The sequence below is a fragment of the Rhea americana genome, unplaced genomic scaffold (assembly GCF_003343005.1).
Source record: "Rhea americana isolate MKP2758 unplaced genomic scaffold, rheAme1 scaffold_19, whole genome shotgun sequence".
In the NCBI taxonomy this organism is placed as follows: domain Eukaryota; kingdom Metazoa; phylum Chordata; class Aves; order Rheiformes; family Rheidae; genus Rhea; species Rhea americana.
Genome location: NW_028186038.1, coordinates 5391079 through 5413570, shown reverse-complemented (window position 1 = coordinate 5413570; position 22492 = coordinate 5391079). Strand labels below are relative to the sequence as shown.

General features: G+C 34.5%; 1 protein-coding gene across 11 annotated transcripts in view; it reads left to right on the top strand.

The window, feature by feature from the left end:
* ATG7 (autophagy related 7) overlaps positions 1-22492 on the top strand; it is a 141940-nt gene that overhangs the window by 384 nt on the left and 119064 nt on the right. For all 11 annotated transcript variants that reach the window (XR_014895538.1, XR_014895537.1, XR_014895536.1 and 8 more), the window contains exons 2-12: positions 3713-3908; positions 4184-4238; positions 6003-6120; positions 7432-7509; positions 8070-8186; positions 10079-10228; positions 12481-12569; positions 13680-13801; positions 15543-15633; positions 18301-18445; positions 19056-19214. Coding sequence is in view for 1 of the 11 variants with exons in the window: in XM_085302446.1 (XP_085158572.1) it covers positions 3731-3908; positions 4184-4238; positions 6003-6120; positions 7432-7509; positions 8070-8186; positions 10079-10228; positions 12481-12569; positions 13680-13801; positions 15543-15633; positions 18301-18445; positions 19056-19214 (1302 nt within the window). In the remaining 10 variants the exon portion in view is untranslated. The remainder of the gene's footprint in view (positions 1-3712; positions 3909-4183; positions 4239-6002; positions 6121-7431; positions 7510-8069; positions 8187-10078; positions 10229-12480; positions 12570-13679; positions 13802-15542; positions 15634-18300; positions 18446-19055; positions 19215-22492) is intronic.

The following is a 22492-nucleotide window of genomic DNA, read 5'->3' as shown; positions in this document are numbered from 1 at the left end:
TTTTTCCCTTTTCTCCCATTTCCTGGTATAAGCTGCCGTAGGAGGGACTATACCCCTCTACTTAGCAGTCGTGAGACCGCGTCAGGAGTCAGGTATCCAGTCCCACGAGGGAGAGATCATAAACTGGTGGGAGTCCAGCAGCGGGTCACAAAAAATGAGGCCTTCCTATGTCGGCTGTGTTAATAGAATTAGTGAAAACTTTACTTGCCCCCAAAACAGGCAAAGTAGGCTTAATCATGGCCATCGGAGGAGCTTAGTGTTCTTCCAGCCAATAAGCTACTCTTCTGAAAGTGTACTTTATGTAGTGTTCAGGAAACTCTAATTTCCTCAAATGGCTTTAGAGAGGTTGTCAAAATACTCTTGATTCTGTGGTCTAAAGTTGAGTTTTGTGAAAAATTACTTTTTACAGATTTTAGGAGGTTATTTTAATTTTGTTTAATTTTTTTCTAACTTCATAAGTTTTAAAAGTCCTTTAACTGGTAATACTTTTACAATGGCTTGATTGTGTCTGTCAAGGAGAAAACATGCATTACTAGAAGGCCTTGTGTGTTTTTCATTTATTAATTATAGCTTAGTATCTTTCTACATTTAAATCAGTTTTGTATGCCTGCATATTTAAGAGTAAATGCTATGACTTAGACTGGTAGTAGTGCATTCTTATTTCTGGTTATGCTTATTAAAATTTCTTACTGTAACAGTAACTTAGAAAAACATCCAATCTAAAAGCATATTGGTAAAATGTTTCACTTTAAGCACACTTTTCAAGTGTGTGAAACTCAAGTTTTGTTCTGTATTTAAAATTTTTGATACCTTTTTTCTTAATTCCTTATTCTTTCAGTGATTTATTACTATTAGAGGCTATACATTAATATCTATATGCATGTTCTATGAAATTATATATATTTCACCTTATATTTCAGTATGCTTATGTTTGCAGAGGTTTACCCTGGCTTACAGATCTTGCATTAAGAAAGCATGGAAGTGAATATTTGCATTAAAATACATTGAAGAAAGTTTTCAGTGTATTTAATACACTAGAAATGATTGTCTCTGCCATTCTGTTTACATGTGAATAGTATAGTGAGGCCTTCTGTTTGCTCCTTCCATTTTATCATAATTTGTGTACAGTAAAGATAAAAACAAAATATTGTAATTCCATCCCAAATAGGTGTGTTTAGGCTGATGTTTTCAGTATATAGTATTCAGGTAGCATTAATTACAGTCAAATGGCTTCTTGGTCTTTTGAAACATTTGACAATATGCTTTAGTTGTTTACTAAAGTATGTCACATACTTACTTAAAAAAAATATAAAGTGAAATCAAGCCCTAACCTATTACAAAGATTGAAAAAGGTTAACTCTCCTGGATGTAGGAGAAGTTTTTGTTACTTACCATACAGTTCTTACACAGGTGAAATGTCTAACTTAAAATTCAGAATAAATAAACCTCTCGTTATAGGACACACAGTCTCTTGCTGTGTCAGGAAAAGCAAAGACTATATATTCTGTGATTTTTTTTTTTTTTGACATGAAGTACTATGTAATATGACTCCATTATTGCTAATGCTTATATGAAACATAATTGTTTATAAGTTTTATGATGAGCCTTTGGCATTTAGTATCAAAAAAAGATTTCTGTAAGGCTCAAGACCTAGCAGAAGAAGTTAAATGTTTGCTAATTTATGGGGCTATAAATAAAATTAATGAAATGTAATGCAAGAGACTTCAAATAAAACAACAGTTCACACTACTTTAAATTACTGCTGCTGCTAAAAATAAAGAAATAAAAAAGGAGTGAAATGAAATGCCATACTTGCAACTAACTTGTCAGTTAGAACAAGACTTCATGACATGATTGAAATCATATAGATTTTTCCATCAAAAATAAGGAAAATGTCAAATTTGTACCAAAAAAAAACATGCTTCACAGTTCACTAGCAGATAAGGAAGTCATTTACACTTGCAAATGAATGGGATGTATAAACTGAATTTAGAAAGAATAACATAGCTAACTTGGAAGTCTTTATTGAAGAAAATATAATGTAAGGAACAGCATAACTTTTTTTAAATTTTGTTTTGACACATTACAGAAATCTTTTCAGAGAGGAGCTGGCTCTTTGGCAGTTACTAAGCGATTAAAAACCTCTCTCTTCCCATACCATAACAGAAAAGAATAAACAGCAAAAACCCTCATGAAATCTTGCAGAAGCTACAGTACAGCAAAGCTGTAATGTATTTATCTAAATTGGTGCTAGACTATACAGCTATTTTACTATTTTTTTTATTATTTTTTCAGTATGTAAAATCATACCATTGAATCATGTGCAAAAAATCACAGAGATATTGTGAAAGGTCAGTGACAAAACACAGTCTTATGCTGTGCAAATTAAAAAATTGGTCATCAAAAATCATTTAATTGAAGGATTTGTTTCAAGTTTGTTTGAATTCAAATTGCTTATTTGATAAACAGTTGGAATAAAACCTGAATAGATAGTTTTTCTACCTTCTGGATTTAGAAAAGTTACTAGCTCAGTAAAAGAGTATGTTGCCTTGAACAGATAGGGGTATATGCTCACATCTTTGTGTATGAGGAGTTTTATTAATTTTTACAATCTTATCTTTAATATGTAATAAATCTTTTTTTTTTTTTTTTTTTTTTTTTTTTTTTTTTTTTTTTTTTTTTTTTTTTTTTTGCCATGTACATGCATAATTAGCTAGATGGTCAAAGATGGAACACACAGTATGAGGGCCTTCCTTCTGCTAAGCAGTATATTGAAATACTCTCGTATTCTTTTGGGTGTCATGTGCTATGTCTCTGAAGCTTACACCTTGCTATATATAGGTGTGGGCATGAAGAGGAATGCCATAAGAAAAGGAAATTCTTGAGGGACTTAATATTTTTATTTGATGAGTTTTCAAGCAAATAAGCAGTTCGGGCTAGTCACCTCACAGTCACGTGAACGCGTATGCTAATACAAGGGAAGGGACAGATAGACCTAGTTGAAGTAGGTATAGGGAGCCTGATTTAGATGTTACAAAATAGAGTCTAAAGTTACAGTCTAAAATTCTGACATTTGTAATTGCTGTGAAATGAAGACTGGTTGCTTATAGGAATACTGTTCAGCCAATATAGAGTAGGGACTGAGGCTGAAAGAAATAAATGTTGCCCGTATATAAAAGCTTTTCTTCTTTTAGGAGGAGAAAATCTGTAAGAAAATCTAGACTTAGATATTTGATATTTGAATTTTAAGTGCCATCAGCATTTAAATAGTACTAAAAGATTTTCAATCTGAAACCTAGGTGAAAAAATGAATGCAGATACAGGGGTTAATGTTTTATCATTTTTGTCTATGGTAGCACCATACAAGAAGTACCTTAATTACACAGTTCAGATGCAACATCCTAAGTAATAGGAGAAATCATGAACAGTCTATCAGGAAATCAGAAGCTTTTAGGTAGCTTTGCCAAATGGCATATATACTTGCTTTCTGTTGTGTCATATACCAGAAATTGGAGAGACTTTTTTGGATTGAAAGAACCTTTGATCAATTTTTTAAAAATTGTAGTTACATAGACATTTAGGGGAATAAGGCTTTCTATACTTCAGCACAACAAAATGTGTTAAAAAGGAGCATTGGGTAGTCATGAGTAATATGGTCAATTGAGCATCAGCTATACCTGCTTTTATAGAATTCTATTTGTTTGTTTAACAGTAATCGTTGAATAAAATCATGGCAACTGCCAGTAATGAGGCGCACCATCCTCTAGATCCTGGAATCTCTAAGCTGCAGTTTGCTCCCTTCAGTAGTGCCTTAGATGCAGGATTCTGGCATGAACTAACCCAGAAGAAACTCAATGAGTACCGATTGGATGAGACTCCAAAGGTTATCAAGGGATACTACTATAATGGTAGGTAGAAACTGAACATCTTTCTTAGTAGTTTAGATTTCTTCTGTTATCCTTTTGGAATTTATATAACATATTTGAAGTACTTTGCTGAAACATGACTGAGATTAGAAAACACTAATGGATGAACTGTGAATTATGGTATGCCTGTGGATAATTTTTGACTTGTATTAAAAAAACCCCAACCAACAAAAAAAAAAAACAAACAAAAAAAAAAAAACCACACACTAAGCTGTTGTTTGCTGTTTGAAGGACATATGCTCCTGCTTTTTGTCCAGGTGATCCTTTGGGTTTGCCAGCTCGCTTGACGTTGGAGTTTAGTGCCTTTGATATGTAAGTACCTTAACGTGTTTATCKTAATTCATATGTGAAAACACTTTCCATGTATAGTAGTAATGCTTTAACATGTAATATTACTTGGACATATGCTACAAAAAATAAGTATACATGTTTATGGGCTTTATAACACTGGAGAGGCTGCTCTGAATCACAAACATAAAATTAATACTGGTTTCATAAGTAGTATACTCATCTAGAGGGCCAAGTTTAAAATATTCTAGTGGAAAGTCTCAAATACACTCATTCTGTTCATATATTTGTTTATATAAAATAACATTTTCTTTCCATTTCATAGGCTCTTCTGTGAGTGAGGGAGGATATTTTCAGTCATCTGACTTCTGGTGAAATTTTTCCTTAGTTCTTTATTTACTGAAGATTCATAGTCAGAATTAGGAGCTGAAAATAGTTTTTACAATCCCTAGTTTTTATTTGATAATTACTTCTAAAGTAGTTAGCCTTTATGATTGAAATTTTATATTTTTGCTTTTACCTCCAAAGCCAAAGATCAAGCAAAGCTGTTTGGTGAGAGAAGGAAGTTTTCCGCAGGATTTTCAATTTCAGCAAATACTTGAGTTAATATAATAAAATAGAAAAGATTTTTTCATAGTTGAGTTCTTGTTTGCTTTAAGTTGGTGGATTACAAAGCTGTAAGTCACAGAAGTGACCTGCTCTGTCTTGTAGATAACCTGCTTTGGATGTCAGGAGCTTAGCAAGACTTTGTGGGGGTTTTTTTGATGTTTTCATAAAAATTACTAGATCTATGTAAGAACTTCTAAGTTCTGTAATACATACTGAAAATATATACAGCAAAGTGCAATCGGAAGAAAGCTATGATATCAGTTACAGGAATTTCAGGTTAGTGAAAACTGGATGATACCATCATATTTGCTCTCTCATATGTTACGACAAAAATAAAACAATGAAAGGTCCATTTATGTAACGTATAATCATCCTTTTGCTGTAGGAGTTTTCTGTACTCTGTTACTCTGGAAGTCAGTTTAGATAATGAAGAAGTTTTCTTTTAGCCTTAAAAATCTCTGGAAATTATACATCCTTTGTATTTACAATGTAACTTTAAATTTTGCTAAATTTGCCCTTTAGCAGCAGTCAGAAGCAGCAGTTTAAGAGAATGAGCTTATGAGAATCGGTTAAATCAGTCGGTTCTATAAAATGTAGTACTGTAGTTTTTGACCTAATCTACATTGAAAAGGGGGAAAAATACGTACTGTTACCTACATACAGCTGGTGGTAAGATACAAAAGCTGTTCAGTCTTCTCACAGGTTTAGGCTTGTTTTGAAATGTCTTTTTAAACATAAAATTTTAATTGTCTCTATTTTTGTGAAATTATTGTGAAAAAATGGCTACTAAAATTCAGTCTTAATAGTTTGTTCTTAGTGAAAATTGTATTTGTCATGAAGAATTTGTATTTGTTTGGAATTCATAAATCTTCGTTCAATCTGTGAATAAATGCCACATTGCTAGAGATAATTCAGGTGCCCAATGCATTTTTTAAGTCACAATGCATGTGTGTGTTTACACGTGGTGGTTATATCAGTCTGTGTTCAATAAAGCCTAATGATTGAAAAAACATTTTCAGTAGAGCTGTCATTAACTTCTACTACTGTACCTTGTGATGTTACAATTTCAGGACAACCTTGCTTGGAAAATTACAGCACAGGAGAGTTACTGTTACCCCTACTGCCGATGTTAAAAGTATAAGCGTACAATTGTCTGATCTTTTTTTTTCTTTGATTCAGGAATGCTTCAATACCAGCACGTTGCTGTCCTGCTTTTGGAACGTTATATAATACCAACACTTTTGAGACTTTCAAGTCCTGTGATAAGAAGTCACTTCTGGAAAAAGAAGCAAATGAGGTAAGATTAAAAATCAAATCAACTGGCAGGGAGATAGGGTTTGGAAATAGCCAGCGGAATGCTTTATAGTCTCAGCTGCAAATGTTGGAGAGGCTGTCTATACTCACCCATTTAGCAGTGTCAAGTCTTAACTGTTTCTGGAGGAGATAGTTTGATATTTCTTCACTGTTCTTCCCAAGACAAAAGCAAKTAGCTGGTGATACTTGCAGGACCTCGTTCAGTGTTCTACTGAGTAACATTTTAAATCTTACGGTGCTATTAGAGCTGCTGGTGACTTGCATTCAGTAGGGCGGGGGGTTTTTTGTTTGTTTTGAAACCCAGAAACTGCCTGGTTTTAGTTTATTGCAGCACATCTGTGTGATATAGAGATGAAGTTCCTGAATAGCCAGAAGACTAAGGTAAAATGAGAACAACGTGGCTGTCAAAGGGGCTAGGAAAAGTCTCCTTGCACTGTAAGGAACTAACTAACTGTGATGGCTGAGGGAGAAGTGAAAATCAAATTAAGATGATCTTTTACTTTCTGAGACACTTTGACTAATCTCTGATTTATTTAATTAGAATGATAGCCTGCCTGCAGGCATTGAGTAGCAAAGTTTTCATGCATATTTTTGCTTGAGGCTGTAAGTTTTTTGTGTGCCTGTGGCCTGGTATTCCCCTGTCAGTGACAGATACAGTGCAGTGACTTCAATAATATCTTTAGGAAAACTAGAAAGCCGCAGCGTTTTGACTCTACTGATTTTTTTTTTTTTTCTTTTTAAGACAAACAGGTCTGCCTGGTAACTATGTTATAGCTTTTTGTCTCATCTCACCAACACACAACAGATTACTTTCTTTGATGTCTGTCTCCCAGCTTCCTTGAATATCCTAGTAGCTTACATACTTAGTATCTGTAGATCATGTGAATAATGATACGAAAGATAAGAGTGGAAGGAAAAGCTATATTAATCTGGACAATATGATGTATTTTGTGCTACTGTTAATAGTTCCTATATCTGAAGGATTGCTATTGATATTTTTTGTTTTGTTTAATGCTGTATGCTTGATTCACGAATTAATGCCCATCTTGTTCGCCAGCATCCATAGTTGTTGTGTTAGAGAACAGTCCTATGTGTTACCTTTGGAATCCTTTCAGCATGAATAATAGCCTACATGAGGTTAGATGGGAAAAGGTGACGGTGTATTACTAGGAATATTAATTTTAGTATTTTTAATTTAGCTGGAAGAATTAAAGATTCCTGCAGCTGTTCTCATGCTACCTTTGTATTTTTTTTTCTCTTTTTTCTTCCTCACTGTGCTGACAATCAATGACAGATATGGGAATCAATAAAATCTGGGGCTGCTCTTGAAAACCCTATGCTCTTGAACAGGTTCCTGCTGCTGACATTCGCAGTGAGTGAAGATAATATTATTTTATACTTAGAGCATTGAAATAGAAATGATGAAATAATTTTCTTTCTGGGAGAAATATTGTAGTGGTATTAAGATAACAACAGTATCTGGATAGTTTTCAGACATTTAAAAAACTAATAAGCCATTCTTGTGTACAAATATAAAGGATTTTAGGATATAACCCATAAAACTAGCTGGTGCCATCTCAGTCTCTTCTACTAACAGATTAAATTATATGATTACTTTACAGGTACTAGTTAAAGTAGAACAACTGTTTCAGGTTCAATAGATTGTGTTATTTAAAGCATTATTTATTCAGACTTTCAAACTGAAGTATTTATATACCCCTTGTCTGTTTAAATCTTAAAGATTAAAAGCTCATGTAGAGAAAGGGAAGTCATTAGTATTTTTTGTTATTGTTTTAAATCATTGCAGTGCCTTGTGGCGTAGAGCAAACTATGGTTGGGATAATCCACCATCAATTATCAGCAGAATCTCAAACAGTAATTTACATTATGATTTATGTGTTTGTTATCTAATTTTATAAATTTTTTTCCTAGGATTTAAAAAAATACCACTTCTATTACTGGTTTTGCTACCCTGCTCTCTGCTTCCCAGATGGAATACATATCATTCAGAAACCAGTGTGTCTGGGTGACAGATTCCCTTCAAATCAGGTGCCTCAATGTTACGAGCTTTCTAGCACTAAGCTTTTTTTGGCTTTAAAAGTTAATATTTTCATCTTAGCACATGCTGAATTAATTTGAGAAACTAATTTTTTTCAAAACCGTCACTTATTTCCATGTGGTTGTACTTATTCACTTCTTTTTCTTTATCATATAAAATCTTTCTCCTCTAAGAGAGAAGAGCTTAAAATCTCTTCAGCTTTATCTAGTTAGACACAGAGATAGCAGACAATTCTTGAAGAGGCAATTATATTCATTTTAATGTTTCTGTGTATCTTACCAAATATATAAATTAATTTTTAGAACTTATAAAAAGACTTCTAAACAACCTTTTTACAAGTGGCATCCTCTGGGAGAGCTAAGTTGTTACCAGAGTGAATATAACAATAAAGGAAGGCTGCAGTGGGTCAGAGAGAAATATGTTCTCACAAACGTCATGTCATCTTTGTTGTGAATAATTTCAAAGCAGTGAGTATTCATTGTTAGAAGAAGCAGAAAGACACTTAATTTGGTGGAAATAAAAGCTGAGCTGCATCATAACTGGAGAATATATAACCCATGGAAGAAGATGCGAGACTTGAGGAAAAGTATGAAAAAGATACAGGGTGAAGCAGGAGTGAAGGGAAGCTGATTGGGACTTAGAACTTTACAAGTGCAGAAGAGAATATTTTCCCAGAGCAAAGACCAGGGTACTGATTCTCCTGAGAGAAATTAATAGAAAAGATCTCTAATAATGGAACTTGGAACAACTGTTTTAAATAGAGGGTCTCAGTGAAGTGAAAGATCTAAGCAGGAGGAAGGTACCATGCAAGCATATCAACATTTTTTATAAAACCCTTAGTCTAAGGAGAGCTCCTTCTGTCCTTGGTAGGTAGACAGCATGTTTTCAGGGCTTCTGTTGCAGTCTAGTGAAGGACTCTGAGCCGCTTTTGTTCATAGATAAAGATGAGAACGCAAATTTCAGATTTTCTGTTAACTGATGTAACAGAGTGTTCTATCAGAAGATTAATGTGTCACTGTTCTTCAAATTTAAGTTTCCTGGCTTCAGATAACCTATTCTTTACTAGTATTGTGGAAAGTAGTAATAAAATGCATGACTAGACAAGAAAAACACTGGATAAGTCAGAATTTTTGAGAAGAAAAATTAACAAATTTTTGTATCTTGTTTCATATTGCTGTGCAAAAGACAAAAAAATCAAATTGCTTGCATATGCTCTTTGGATTTAACTGAAGTTAATGTGAAATTTTGAATGGCTTTTTAACATCATAAAAATCAATGATAAATGGTTTTGCTTTTTCAGTTAAAAAATCCTTAGTTCCTTTCCTTTCAGAAGATCCTCATTAGGTCTGTAATAAAGAAGAATATGAAAATGTAAAAATACCTGTCATGATTCAAAGACAGATTTTTGACTAAACGCTGAAAATACATGCCACAAAACAGACTGAATGGTTGTATAAGCTTCCACAGTTAGTACTGTGATTAATATTTACCAGTACCTAATCCCATACTAAGTATTTTTGTAGTCTGGAAACAGAAAACTTGGCTAAGCGTAGAGGAACAAATTTACTTACCAAGCTATTATAGCTATCAGAATGAGACTTTTATTTTGTTTTAGTATTTCTTGTTATATCTGTTTGCAGTAACAGAACAGTGCTTTTGTATCAAATTTGCATTGACAATTGCTCTTTTAGTGACTGAACTGCTGATCTCAGTTACTGTTATCATAATGGATTTTAAAACTTCTGTATATGCTATTTTCAGTGGTAAGATTATTTGAGAGATGGCAGGAGTGAGCTAGCCATCCTTTCCAAGTGTTCATATACTTGCTGTGGCTCTGCATAAGATCATTGCAACATAGTTACAGTTGTCTTTTTGAATTTAGATTCAAGCACTTCAGAAAGCGTATGATCAACTTTGCCAGGCAGAAGGGGTTACAGCATTGCCTTATTTTTTAATTAAGTATCATGATAATTCTGTGGTGATATCTCTGCTCAAAAAGTGGGATGATTTCTTCCAAAACCAAGGGGAAAAGGTAAGGAGAATTTTTCCGTCTTTTTATAACCCACAAATGCTTAATTTACAAATGATTTAAAAGGTGTTTTAAATACTGAGCTAGGCACAGTAATTGGCCAATGAATAGTTAGGGTTAATAGCTGAATACCAGCCGCTTGGATTGATTTCTCTCTCAAGAGTTAGTAGCTCTAATGCTTACACAAAAGGCTAGTTGCATCAAATTAATGGGCGGCTTGAAAACAGAGTTCATGCTCTTTTTCCTCCTTTGTTATTCAGATAGGAATTACAGAGTTTTATGAAAGAGTTGCTATGTTAACTTAGTATTTTCCAATCATGAACCTTATATACAACATTATAGTAATGCAAAGCACTTACTTTATTGTCTGTGTGCTAACATGTGATATTCATACATTTTATGAAGGTATTAAGCCATATTTTTTTGGCTGCATTAACAGTAAATATAGCTGAGAATCCTATAGGGGAGTTTTCAGCTGTAGGAGTTCATATGCAGTTTCACACAAAATTTGTCAAAGAAATGTTGGCCTGTTACAGCTTGAGAATTTTGAAAAAAAAAATGTTGCAAATCTGTGTATGAACAATATTCAAGTTAAACACTTCTGAATTTTGAAAGATAGGTTGGTTGTGGTCCAGAAGAGGCTAGAATAATCTCTCTGTTAAATGCAGAGATTATGCCTGTCCTTTGAGTAAGTGAGCACTGTCTGTCGGTTTCAGTTAGGAAAACATTATGATGATACATGTAGCAGATGTCATTACAGTAAGACTTGACTGGCTTGGTTAACTTGTGCTTACGTACATTGAATTCTGCTTTGGATCTTGTTGCTCAGTGCTGAACTTTGCTAGGCCTTTCTGAATGTTTTGCCATCTTTATTTACTCGGAACATTTTTTTTTTCCTTGCATTGAAGTGGTAGAAAACAAAATTCTGAGTTATGACAAAGAGCTAATAAGTGGAAAAAAAATCTTTAAAGGAAACTTGTCATACCTAGTGAAAGTCATTTAGTTTCGTTTTATAATACTCGATCTTCAGGGTTTTTCTCTGCGTTTCAATCTTTTTCTTTTATTTTTGTTTTCCTGATACTGGACCTGGGTCTGTAGTTCTTGACTGAAATATGAAAGAGAAGATTAAGACTATAAATGGTAGTGTGATAGCAGTAATCGGTTATAAATAAGAGTACTTAATTAGATAGGAGCATCCTGAATATGAGAGAAATCTGTAATCATCTGCAATATATTTCTTCATTAACATTCAGTTTGGAGGGAACTGCCAAAATTTTAGACCTGTTAGATAGGATTGATTGCACCAGTGGTGCAGCAAGGGTACTGGGTCTGGAGTTTGTCTGTATTTCAGTGAGCCAGCTGAACTTGCTATCTTTGGAGAAAAACACATTTTTGTTGCTACAGAGTTTCTGCTAGTTTATCAGATTGGATCAGGTTAGTAAAGGGTCTGATGCGTGCTAGAGTCAGCAGTTGCAAAACAGAAGCTGAAAGGAGGGATGGGGAGTGGGCCCTTTATCTGATCTGTAGTGATTAGATTGACTCATTTCCATCTCGGACTGTTTCTATAGACCCTTGAGTGATGTGGTAAAATTGAGACCAGTTGTTTTGAGACCATCCATAGGCAAAGAAGCAGGCGGAAGGGGATCTATAACTGTGAGACATGGATATCAATGGTGATGTCTTGAGTTTAGATCTTCAGCATATCTAGACTTAAGCAGTTKCATCATTCTAATCTTTGGATGTGTTTTTGTTCTGCATTGGCTGTGAAGCAATTAGGTTTGTGGTTTAGATGCCTCAGTTAAGGGAATAAGTATTACGCAGGTTGAACATGAGACAATGTCCAGGTCCTTTACTTAGATCCGTTCTTAAAGATCATCTTTACACGTGATTTTCATGCTGCATTTTCCCATTGACTTGACATCTTACTAGCCTGTCCCCTTGCACTTTGATCAGCCCACAATCAGTACAGAATTTTGTTTCAAGAGCAAGGCTTCAGTTACTGGGTTTTCCCAGGTTTCATAATGCTGTATTTAAGGAAAGTAGACTTAACTGTAGTGAAATGTGAATGTCCATTAATTGACTAAAAGAACAAATCTAAAAGCTGTGGCTAATGTTTGACTAAAATCTAGTGTGATCGTATAGTAGACATTTACAAAGACTTAAAATGTCTGTGTAGTCATTTTGTTACAAAGTTTTATGTAAGAAATGCCAAATAACCTTTACTGTGAGCTGAATACCGGTTCTTTTATTTGCAGGTGACAGTTGGAGTTTATGATCCATGTAATTTAACCCACTATCCAGGATGGCCTTTGAGAAATTTCCTGATCTTGGCAGCCTACAGATGGTATCTATTTTSCTATATTTCTCATGGAGATTATCTATTAACTGGTATCAAATGATGTATTTTTCTCCCCTTGGCACTTTACTTTTATCACCCACCTGATCCTTAACTTCAGTGACTGAAATATGCAAAAATAAATGTAAAAGCGCAAATTTCTGCAAAAATTTGAAATTCTACTTCCAACATTGAGATGATTCATTGTCAGTGTTTTTGATTTTGCATATTATTCTGGTTTTTACTTCTGATGGTCAAAAGTTTGCGTTACTCCCATTCTTCACATGCATGCATGTGCATGCAGAGACATGCTTTAACTCTGCTTCTGGCCTTTAGACTCTAGCTGGTACAAGTGTTGCTTAAAGTATTCTCTGATTCTAGAGGATGAATTAGTGTCCAGTAATAGTAGACCTAAGATTTGAAGATCAGGTACTCTTTTTTTTTTTTTTTTTTTTTGGTAGTGTACCCTCTTTTTTTGAGGAGGGCAGAGACTGGGGAGAAGGAGATGGTTTTAGACTCTTTAAGTATAGTTCAACTAAAATCAGCTCAACTAGGTACAGCATTTTCCAAACTACCAATTGAACTGTAACACAGAAGGATATGTACCTTTCTAGACAGCTGTACACATTCTGAGATTTAGATGATTTTAGGTGCTAAAGTTCTAATTCTTGGCTTTTGGAATTGAATCCTAAAGAAAAATGATATCACATCAAGAATTGAAAGGATCTTGCTTGGACTGTGGGGAAGTATGAGTGTACTCTCGTCACTGATGTCTCTTCTGAGCCGTCCCTGTTTTTTATTCCCCTAAACACACAATCTGGCCAGTAACATTGGCCAGAAGACAGACTGACAATGTCATTTTCTTAGAGTTATTTCACAACAAACTGAGCATTTCCACGTACTAAGCAACTATGTTTGTTTATACCTGGTAGAGGCAATGGGACTAAAGGAAAATACCTTATTTAGAAGCTGCAAAGGAGTAAAGATTGGTGATATAGGCAGGACATTCAAATAAATTCTTTTTCTTTTTAAGGAAATTGCATGTCTCTATTTTTTATATGTGTATATATATACATATGTATGTATGTATATATATTTATATGCTCTTTTCACTACCAGGGGCAGCAGTCTCCAGTCAGTTGAAGTGCTCTGCTTCAGGGACAGGACCATGCAAGGAGTAAGAGACATAACACACAGTATTATATTTGAAATAAAGCTTCCACAGAGAGCCCTTGGCCCAGGTAATTCCTTTTCAAAGAAGATTAATATTTCTTCCCCTTTATTTTCCTTCCTCAATCACTGTGAAGATAGAAAAAACACATTAATACTACTAAATCATTGCTTAGACTAAGTTATTTCAAAGGGATCTAAAATTGTTTGAGTTTGACAAAAGTCTGTAAAGCAAACTGTCGCTTCTTCAAAAAAAGAAAGGGATCAACTTATTCTCCTTTTTTTCTTCCCTCCTTAAATCCTGCTTACGATATTAAAAAAAAAAATCTCTTGGTTTCATAAGAAATGCAAGAATGAGATAGTAGTTTGCAGTGTTTCTTGTGCTATGTATATTGATACTAAGACTACTAGTCTTTTTTCTTGTTAAATACGTTTGCAGTCCCTCAGCTATAAAAAATAATGCTATAGTGATTTGTGATACACATTTTTTTATACATTTTTAAGAGTGTAGAATCCAGAGAGGGATTGTGTCTTCAACCAAAAATGAGACAGGCAGATATAATTTAAAAAGTAACTTGTACATTTAAAACAAACTCAGACTTGATTTCTGTGTACAAGACAGTATCACAAAATTTCACTGCCTCATCTTATCCAAGTAGTTCTGAGTGCTTTACATATGATAGGTTTGAATGGTTTAATTATTATATAATTAGGGTATATAATTCTCTATCTAGTTTACAGATGGAAGCATGAAGAGACTGTTTAACTTGACAAAATTTACTGAGTTCTGAATCCTGTAAGAAATACAGGAATTAGTATGAAATGTATGACATGAATTGATATCTGAGCAAATTATTGGCCAAACTGAAAACAGTAAAAGTTGACAAACTCTTAGATTTTTCTTAAAATGTGAATTTCATTATTATTTGTTGGTTACAGTAATATTAGGGAAAATGACATAAATGTAAAATTGCCCATCAGTAGGATTCAGTAGTCTGTCTATGCAAGTAAAATAAATACTGACCATCGGTTTAACACTAGAGTATTTATTCCTTACTCCTCATTTTTTCTTTTCCCAGTTCTCTTTTCTGTAATGCAACTAGTCTATAAAGTGTGTTGTGGAAGATCTGATGCATACATAAATACAAAAGATTTTCCTAAAATCATGTGTGACACAGAGAAGATTCACAAGGAATGGCTGCTTCCTCTCTCCCATTATTCCATGTGATGCTCTGTAGTTTCTCTTGTTAGTTGGTGGCAAGTTCAAAACAAAGAATAGTTCCCCATGTAGCTCACTGTTAATCTATGACACTCATTAAAGGTTATTGTTGGTGGCAAAAATTAGTATAAATAAAGAACTTCACATAGTCATACCAGAAAATCTGCTTTCAATGCTAATAAATATTAAGGTGCTACTTCTGGCTCGAAGCCCCAGGATGCTGGAAGCTGGGAAAGTTGAGGCWTAGCATTCAAGAGCCAAAAGCTTGTTGAGGAACGATAACACCTCTGTTCTACGTTTGAAGCAAGTTGAACGGGAGGAAGCAGCAAATAAGACATTGATACTAAAATCTCCAAGAAGTACTTTTTCAATAGGCATAACATAAAATAGCAAGACTTGTATACCAATATATACTTTGATGTTAAGATACAGGTTATTTGCTAACAAGTTTAAAATTTAGTGTGTGTTTTCCAGCAAAGTTAAATCCAAGTTTCTGTTTTCCTATGCTGCAATACTAAGGCTCGTCTTTCTTTCCTTCTTTCTTCCCTCACTTTTTTCTTTCTTTTTTTTTTTTTTTTTAATGTATCATATAGATTGTCCCAAGGCTGTTGGATGGGAGAAAAATCAAAAGGGAGGCATGGGTCCAAGGATGGTGAATCTCAGTGAATGTATGGATCCCAAAAGGTTTGTTCCTTAACCTCTAAATTTCTGTAACTTTCTTTACTTGGGCTTAAGGCAGAACAAGTTAAAATGTGAAATGTAAGGACTAACTATCATTGTTAGGTAAGACTATACCACATACAGTGTAGAGTCTTTGAACAGTCCTGTTGGAAGTAGGGATTTTTAGAGGAGAGTGCATTACATGCAGAAGTGTTTGCAATTTGTGTTTGTAACTTAATAGTTCAAATGTGTTCAAAACTGAATGGAATCTGGCCTGTAGTGTTACAAGCGTGTGATTCATGTTGAATTCTGTATCTATTTGTTTAATTTACAGAAAATAAATACAGAGAACAGTTTAGCCTTTCAGAATTCTTAGTGTGACAGGAAATAGCACAGGAGGCGTGACCTTTAGTGATCTTCACCATTTTGCACATAAAGTATGGTCAGTGAATTGCAAATGGTGTAGTTGCAGCCTGTCAGGTCATCTGCTTTCACTAACTGCATGTGCTCTTTGTGTTCCAATATTGTGATATGCCGATCTGATCGTTTAGGGTAACATATTTTATCTAACAAGATAAACCATTTTGTCTTGCAATTACAGCGATTCAGAGGATGGTCATAGTCATTTGAGAAGTGTCAGCTGAGGACTCCTAATTCTTCAAGTAATTGTAATTGACCACCTTTATTTGTACGCATGTTCACTTCCCTTAGTGCCCACACAGATTTTTGGTAATTTGACATTTTAGGCAATTATGGTCTTGAATCCTCATTAAACAATTTGCTGGAGATTGCAAAAGTTACCTTTATGACTTGTAAGGGAATTAAACTGTCGGGAATCTGAGAGCATACATGCTTATCTGATCTGAAGACAAGAAGGACAAAAGAAGTTTTAGGAGTTACATGAGATGATGCAAAGGGACAAGCAGTGAAGTTCTGTGTGAAGCAATGTAATCTTTGCAAAGAGGAAGCAGGACACTGAATGAAATAGTCATGCTCAGAGGTGTATATACACTAATGGAATGGTTTTCTTATTCTAGTATTTTCCTATGCCAGTTACCACCCCATGGGTGCATTACAGTGATGTGACTTGGAAGAGTTTTAAGACCTTTGTGTTCTGATGACTAGGAGATCTGACACTAGATTGAACTTGCCATTCATTTCCTTTGTTTCTGAATGGCTTTCTTGCCTCATTTTACTTCCAAAACAGCCACAAAGAACTGATTCTTCAGAGAGCAGATGTAATAATTTGTAGGACTGATGCAGGTAGATGCATAGAACCAGTTGTTCTGTACAAAAGAAACAAAAGTTTATGGACAAATGGTCTGTGTCTTATCATTGAGCTTACCTAGAAAGAAATCTTGATGGAGAAACTATTCTTTTGTTTGCATCAGATGTTACCCAGATCTTATATATGAGATTGTTACCTTGTTCAGAAGCCTTTACAGATTTGTTCCAATGCCTAAGGAAGTATGTGACTGCAGTAGATTTTAGAAGATTGCGGAATAGCTAGTTGATGTTTTTTCTGGCATTTCATTTCTGTATGTCTTGGCTGTTGAAAGAGAGCACTTTCTTAGCATGAAATCAATGGTTAATAGCCATCTTTACAAATGTCTACTGTTTTTTTTTTTTTAAGCTGTCGCTTTCCTAACCATCTTACTACTATTGTTTCAGTAATAATTTACTGTTCTGTTTCTAGGCACTGCAGTCACAGCTTTTATAAAAATGTACATAAGCAGTGTTTGGCCAGCACCTTGGTAACAAGAGGAAGTCAAAGAAATTGAATATTCAGAAAGTGTGGGTGTGTGTATAAGTAGGATGACTTTTGACATGATAGTTTTTTATGTTTGAATATGTTTTTTCTTTGTATCTGAATGGCGCAGAATGGTTAGAAGGACTTGTAATTAGAGTGCTTAAAAACATGTTGTGTCATCTCACAAGAGTAAAAGCAGCAGAAAGTTAAGTTGTTTCAGATCTACTGGCCGTGCTCTTTATTAACGACTCAAATTATCCCTACGTGATTTTGTTTTTTGTTATCCATATTTGAAGTTGCTTATAATATTTATGATCTAGCTGGCATATTATTTTCTTATCTAAATTGAGAAGCATTCTACTTTGGAGAATCAGGTACAGGTATCTATAAATTTAGCAGTGTTTTATCTAGACATGTTCGTGGAAGGAGAAGCTTAAATTTGGTCTGTCAGCCTAATCACTTCTATTTTGCATCAGTAGTATTCCGATGGCTTCCATTAGGGAACTGGAGTGACCCTTTCTGATAGACCAGCCTTTTCTTCAGAATACTTGTGTGTAAATAAAATGTTGGACTGAAATGGTACCATATAGTAGAACAGTAAATCTCCAACCCAGTGAGCTGAAAAGGTAAGAAACAAGAAAAAGAGAAGTAAAGGATCAAAAATGCAGGCGACTGAGGAAAAAAAAATGCTTTGTCTTTATCATGATTGACAACAGCAACAAAAGAAAGCTCAAAGGCAGCTGAGACCAAACATGGAAAAAGGGAAAGGTGTCAGGAGAACATAGGTGTGGCCTATATCTTAAGGAGAGAAAGCACAGTGAATGGGCTGTTAAGCTTTTTTCCTCTTCTAAAAAAGTATAGAACTTCTTCAGTACAAATAAAAGCCGTTGCTTGAAACACAAAAACATTCAGAAGTAGTATTGCTGTTTATTTCATGACAGGTTAGCAGAGTCATCAGTGGATCTTAATTTGAAATTGATGTGCTGGCGATTGGTCCCTACTCTTGATCTGAATAAAATTGTGTCTGCCAAGTGTCTGCTGCTAGGAGCTGGTACTCTGGGTTGTAGCGTTGCGAGGACCTTGATGGTAAGTCCTGAGTTGAACATAATAATAATCTGCTGTTTCTGATAAAATCTGTATGATTTTTTTTTTTGAGCAACTGCATGGCACATAAGGGGAAAGTTGTATGCTTTTGTATTAATATATAGATAATGCATGTTGATGTTACAAATTGCAGGGGAAAGGTAAGATCTGTGTAGCCAGTAGAAACGACTTGAAGTTCTGCCAACAGTAGAATAGTAACTAGTAAGAGAATTTAGCAGAATAATAAAATGTATTTAATTTACATTAAAAAAGGTGGAACTAGAAGTTCTAGAGTAAATTAGCAAATCAAGTTCATAGTGAAGCATGTGGAGTAACTGTGCTGATGTTTACTTTGGAGGATGTTTATCTTACTAAATTCAGTAGGATTACAGGGGTTACCGCTAAATAATGTATTTTGACAGTCAAATTTGTGTGTTTTCTTAATTCGGTGCAAATATAAGCTTATTGCTGTGAATAGATTCAAAAGCTTTTTGTAGCTTGATCTTTCCATAAAAGTTGAAAAAGCTCCTCTTGAGCTTCCGGCATTAGAGACTCAAAAGAGTATAGCTAAACCCACTGTCCTTATCATTACTTAAATTACTTTCTTGTTTAGGGTTGGGGAGTCAGGAAGATTACATTTGTGGATAACGCAAAGATCTCCTACTCCAACCCTGTACGACAGCCGCTGTATGAGTTTGAAGACTGTCTTAGCGGTGGGAARCCTAAGGCAATTGCAGCAGCAGATAGGCTGCAGAAAATCTTCCCAGGAGTGGTAAGATCAGTATTTAAAATATGCTAATGATTTTTTTGAGAGTATAATTGGCTTTAAATGACTATACCATATTCTGTTACTTTTTAAGCTTTGTTATGAGCAGATGGTGGGGGCAGAGACTGCTACAAACAGATGTTATACTGTAGTAGCTAAACATTTTCACAACTAACGAACTTTCTTGTGGCAGTAAAGATTCCTAATAAAGAAGTATGGTTAAGGATTATCTGAACCTTGTTGCAGCTCATTGATCATAAAGTAAAATTCTTCTCTAGTCTAGTATGTGACTAATGAACTTTCATTAACAGCTGCTTCTAATGTTGTATTTTTTTCTCCTCTGCTCTTAATGGGGAGTTTGGAAACATGTTAGTTGTCTATTATGGGAGCAGAAGGACTTGAAGGCAGGAATGAAAAGTCCTGGAGATTTTCTATTATATTTTATCCCCCAAATTTGATTTTTTTTAAAATTTATTTTTTAACATAAAAGAAACAAATACTGAATCTTCATTTGGTCATAGTGCTTTTGGAATGAAATGATTCAGTGTTCTCAAGATCACTATAATCCCACGTTGTGCTTCATGAGTGATCAGTAGTGTAGTTCAAGCAAGAGAAATATTTTTTTTTTAACTTGTAAATCTGGAAGTTGGTTCCTCTTCTGTCTTTGTCCCTTTTTATGTTATGCAGAATAACCTAATAGCAGTAAATATTGATTATAAACTTATTTTGCTTAGAATTTTAATACAGAATATTTAGATATGTAAGGCTTCTTTTGTCTGTTTTTGTTTAAGAATTAAGGAGGTTGAATCTGATGCAGAACACAGTACAAGTGTTGGCCTTTGACCAAAGTACTTCTCTTTTTGGGAGCCTGAGTGAAATAACGTATTATCAAAATGAAGTAGCTGACATGGAACAAAAAACAAGAATTAATTTTTGTTAGTTTTAAAAGTTTTATGATGAAAGGCCCACCCATGGCAGCCTTTATTCTCCTTGACTCCAGGGGTGTATAACATTCAAACATTCTTAATTTTCAGTGCTCTTTAAAAAAGTAGATTTAAAAAAAATCTGTCAGAATGACTAATAAATATTTGTTGATCTCTTTATTTCATCCTTCATTTGAGGGGGAAAAAATGATTTGGCCTGTAATTCCAGAAGAAAGACATACTCAGCTTGGTCTGTCACGAACAAAATTATTTTATGCTCATTGGGTATGTGATAAAAGTCATTGAAATGTTTTTAGCTTTTGCTTTGGATTTGAGACCATCTTAGACTTGGTAACTATAGTTAGCAGAGCTCAGCTGACAAGCCACATCTTAACTTGCTTAGTTTAGGAATAAAATGTGTTAAGTACACTTACTGTTCAATTCTGTATTTTATGTCTCCAATTATTACTAACCATAATAATTTTTATTAACCAATAAGAACAGCGTAACATAGGTCTGTGGTGTTGCTAGTGTCCAGTGCAGTGAACGAGCCTTAGAGAAAGTCCTTTGCAGACATTTTTAGGTTTGTTTGTTTGACCCAAGGACTCCTCTTTGTTTTGCTTTTATCTGTGTTAATCCTATTGTCATTTTTTATGAAATTCAGTACTGATATTCAGCAGTAATTTATTGAACATTCGAGAATCGGTTATCTCCAGTATGGAAAAACAATAAAAGTTTCGCTTTCAGATCTCTTGATGAATAAATGAGGAAGAGATTAGTTGAAAGTTCCTAGAATTGTTTTAACCTTGCTGCACTATAATATTATTGTTACTTGGTGTGGTATTCATTTAATAACAGAAACATTAAATAATAAAGCATGTACAGAAAAGGTTGCAGCAGTACACTATTACTTGGAGTACCAGCATGATGCATTCAACTAACATTGAAATACAGTGTGATTTTTTTCAATTTTTAAAATTGAGGAAGTGAAAACAGGAATATTGGGAAAAAATGAATAGTTAAAAACTGTATGTGAAATACTGAATAATATTGCAGAACACATGATTATATGTGATTATTTTGTAAGTAACCCCCCCCAAACTTTTACTTCCTTGGTCCTTCCTAACAAGGAAGCTCACAAGACCTGACTGTACTGCAAAATATTTACATTTCGATGAGGCTTAAAAAAAAAAAGAAAAAGTTGAATATAATTGGGAGAGGAACATCCAATAATAAAAGAGAAGCAATAACGTAAAGCTGTAGTGAGCCTTGATCAAGAAATTATTAGTACATTTGGTGTAGGTAGAAAAAAAAATATCCACTAGCATATGTACACTGTCTTCAGCCTATGCTATATGTAAGGGATTTTTTTTTCTCTCTTCCATACCTCAAGTGTTCTGCATTTACCACTGCTTTCGCGATTTATTATCTCTAGCAGTGTTATSCATTCCCTATTGTTTCTTCATGCCTTGGGTCATACCTGATCTGCCTCCAGCATGACTCAAACATCGCTTCATAGCTCTGTGGCACAAATGACGAGATACCTGTTGCACACAGCATTGTGTACCCCTCTGGCATGTTTGTAATATATTTTGCTCAGTCAAAACCATATCCGCAGTAGAATTTGTGGAGAAGAGGTATCATGTTTTACCATGAGTAAAAATATAGAGAAACAATATGGTAGCATTAACAAGTTTGAATGGGGCTTTGTTGGAATAAAATCTCCTTTATTCAAATTGTTAATGGCATGCTGACAGCATGTGAGAGTGGTGAGGTTTAAGCAGCAGGCTGGGCACATGTACTAACAATAGGTCTTTAATTAGCCTGGGTAGTCTTGGTGCTTTGGGACAGTTTGGACAGGGAATCTACTGTTATCTGGAGATGTTTATAACTCAGCTGATTTTGCTAAAAGTCTTAAAATAGAGCTGCATCTGTTACTGCAAACTGCACTGTTGCTTGTTACCAAAATCCGTATTCATCAGTATAAATATCTCTGAATAAAAAGATTATTTGTGCAGGATTTTGTGCCTGCTCATTTATCTTGTACTGAAGGAATAGCCAAAGCTGTCTTTTGGTGTTTGGAAATCCAGACAATCCTTTAAAGTCCTTGGGAAGCCAAGCAGTAATGATGGATTCTGAAGACATTTTTGAAACTTTGGTTTTAAAATTTTGTGTAATTCACTTGTGTAATAAAATCACTTTATTTCATTTCACAGTGGATAATATATTATACACGAAGTTCCCTGTAGTTTTCATAAGTTGTTTTGTCTTTTTCTCCTGATTGGCCTTGTGCTTGACTACTGTGTGTCAGGGCCCTGGCTATTTTACAGCAAGATAAGCAGAAGTATATGCACCTGGGAA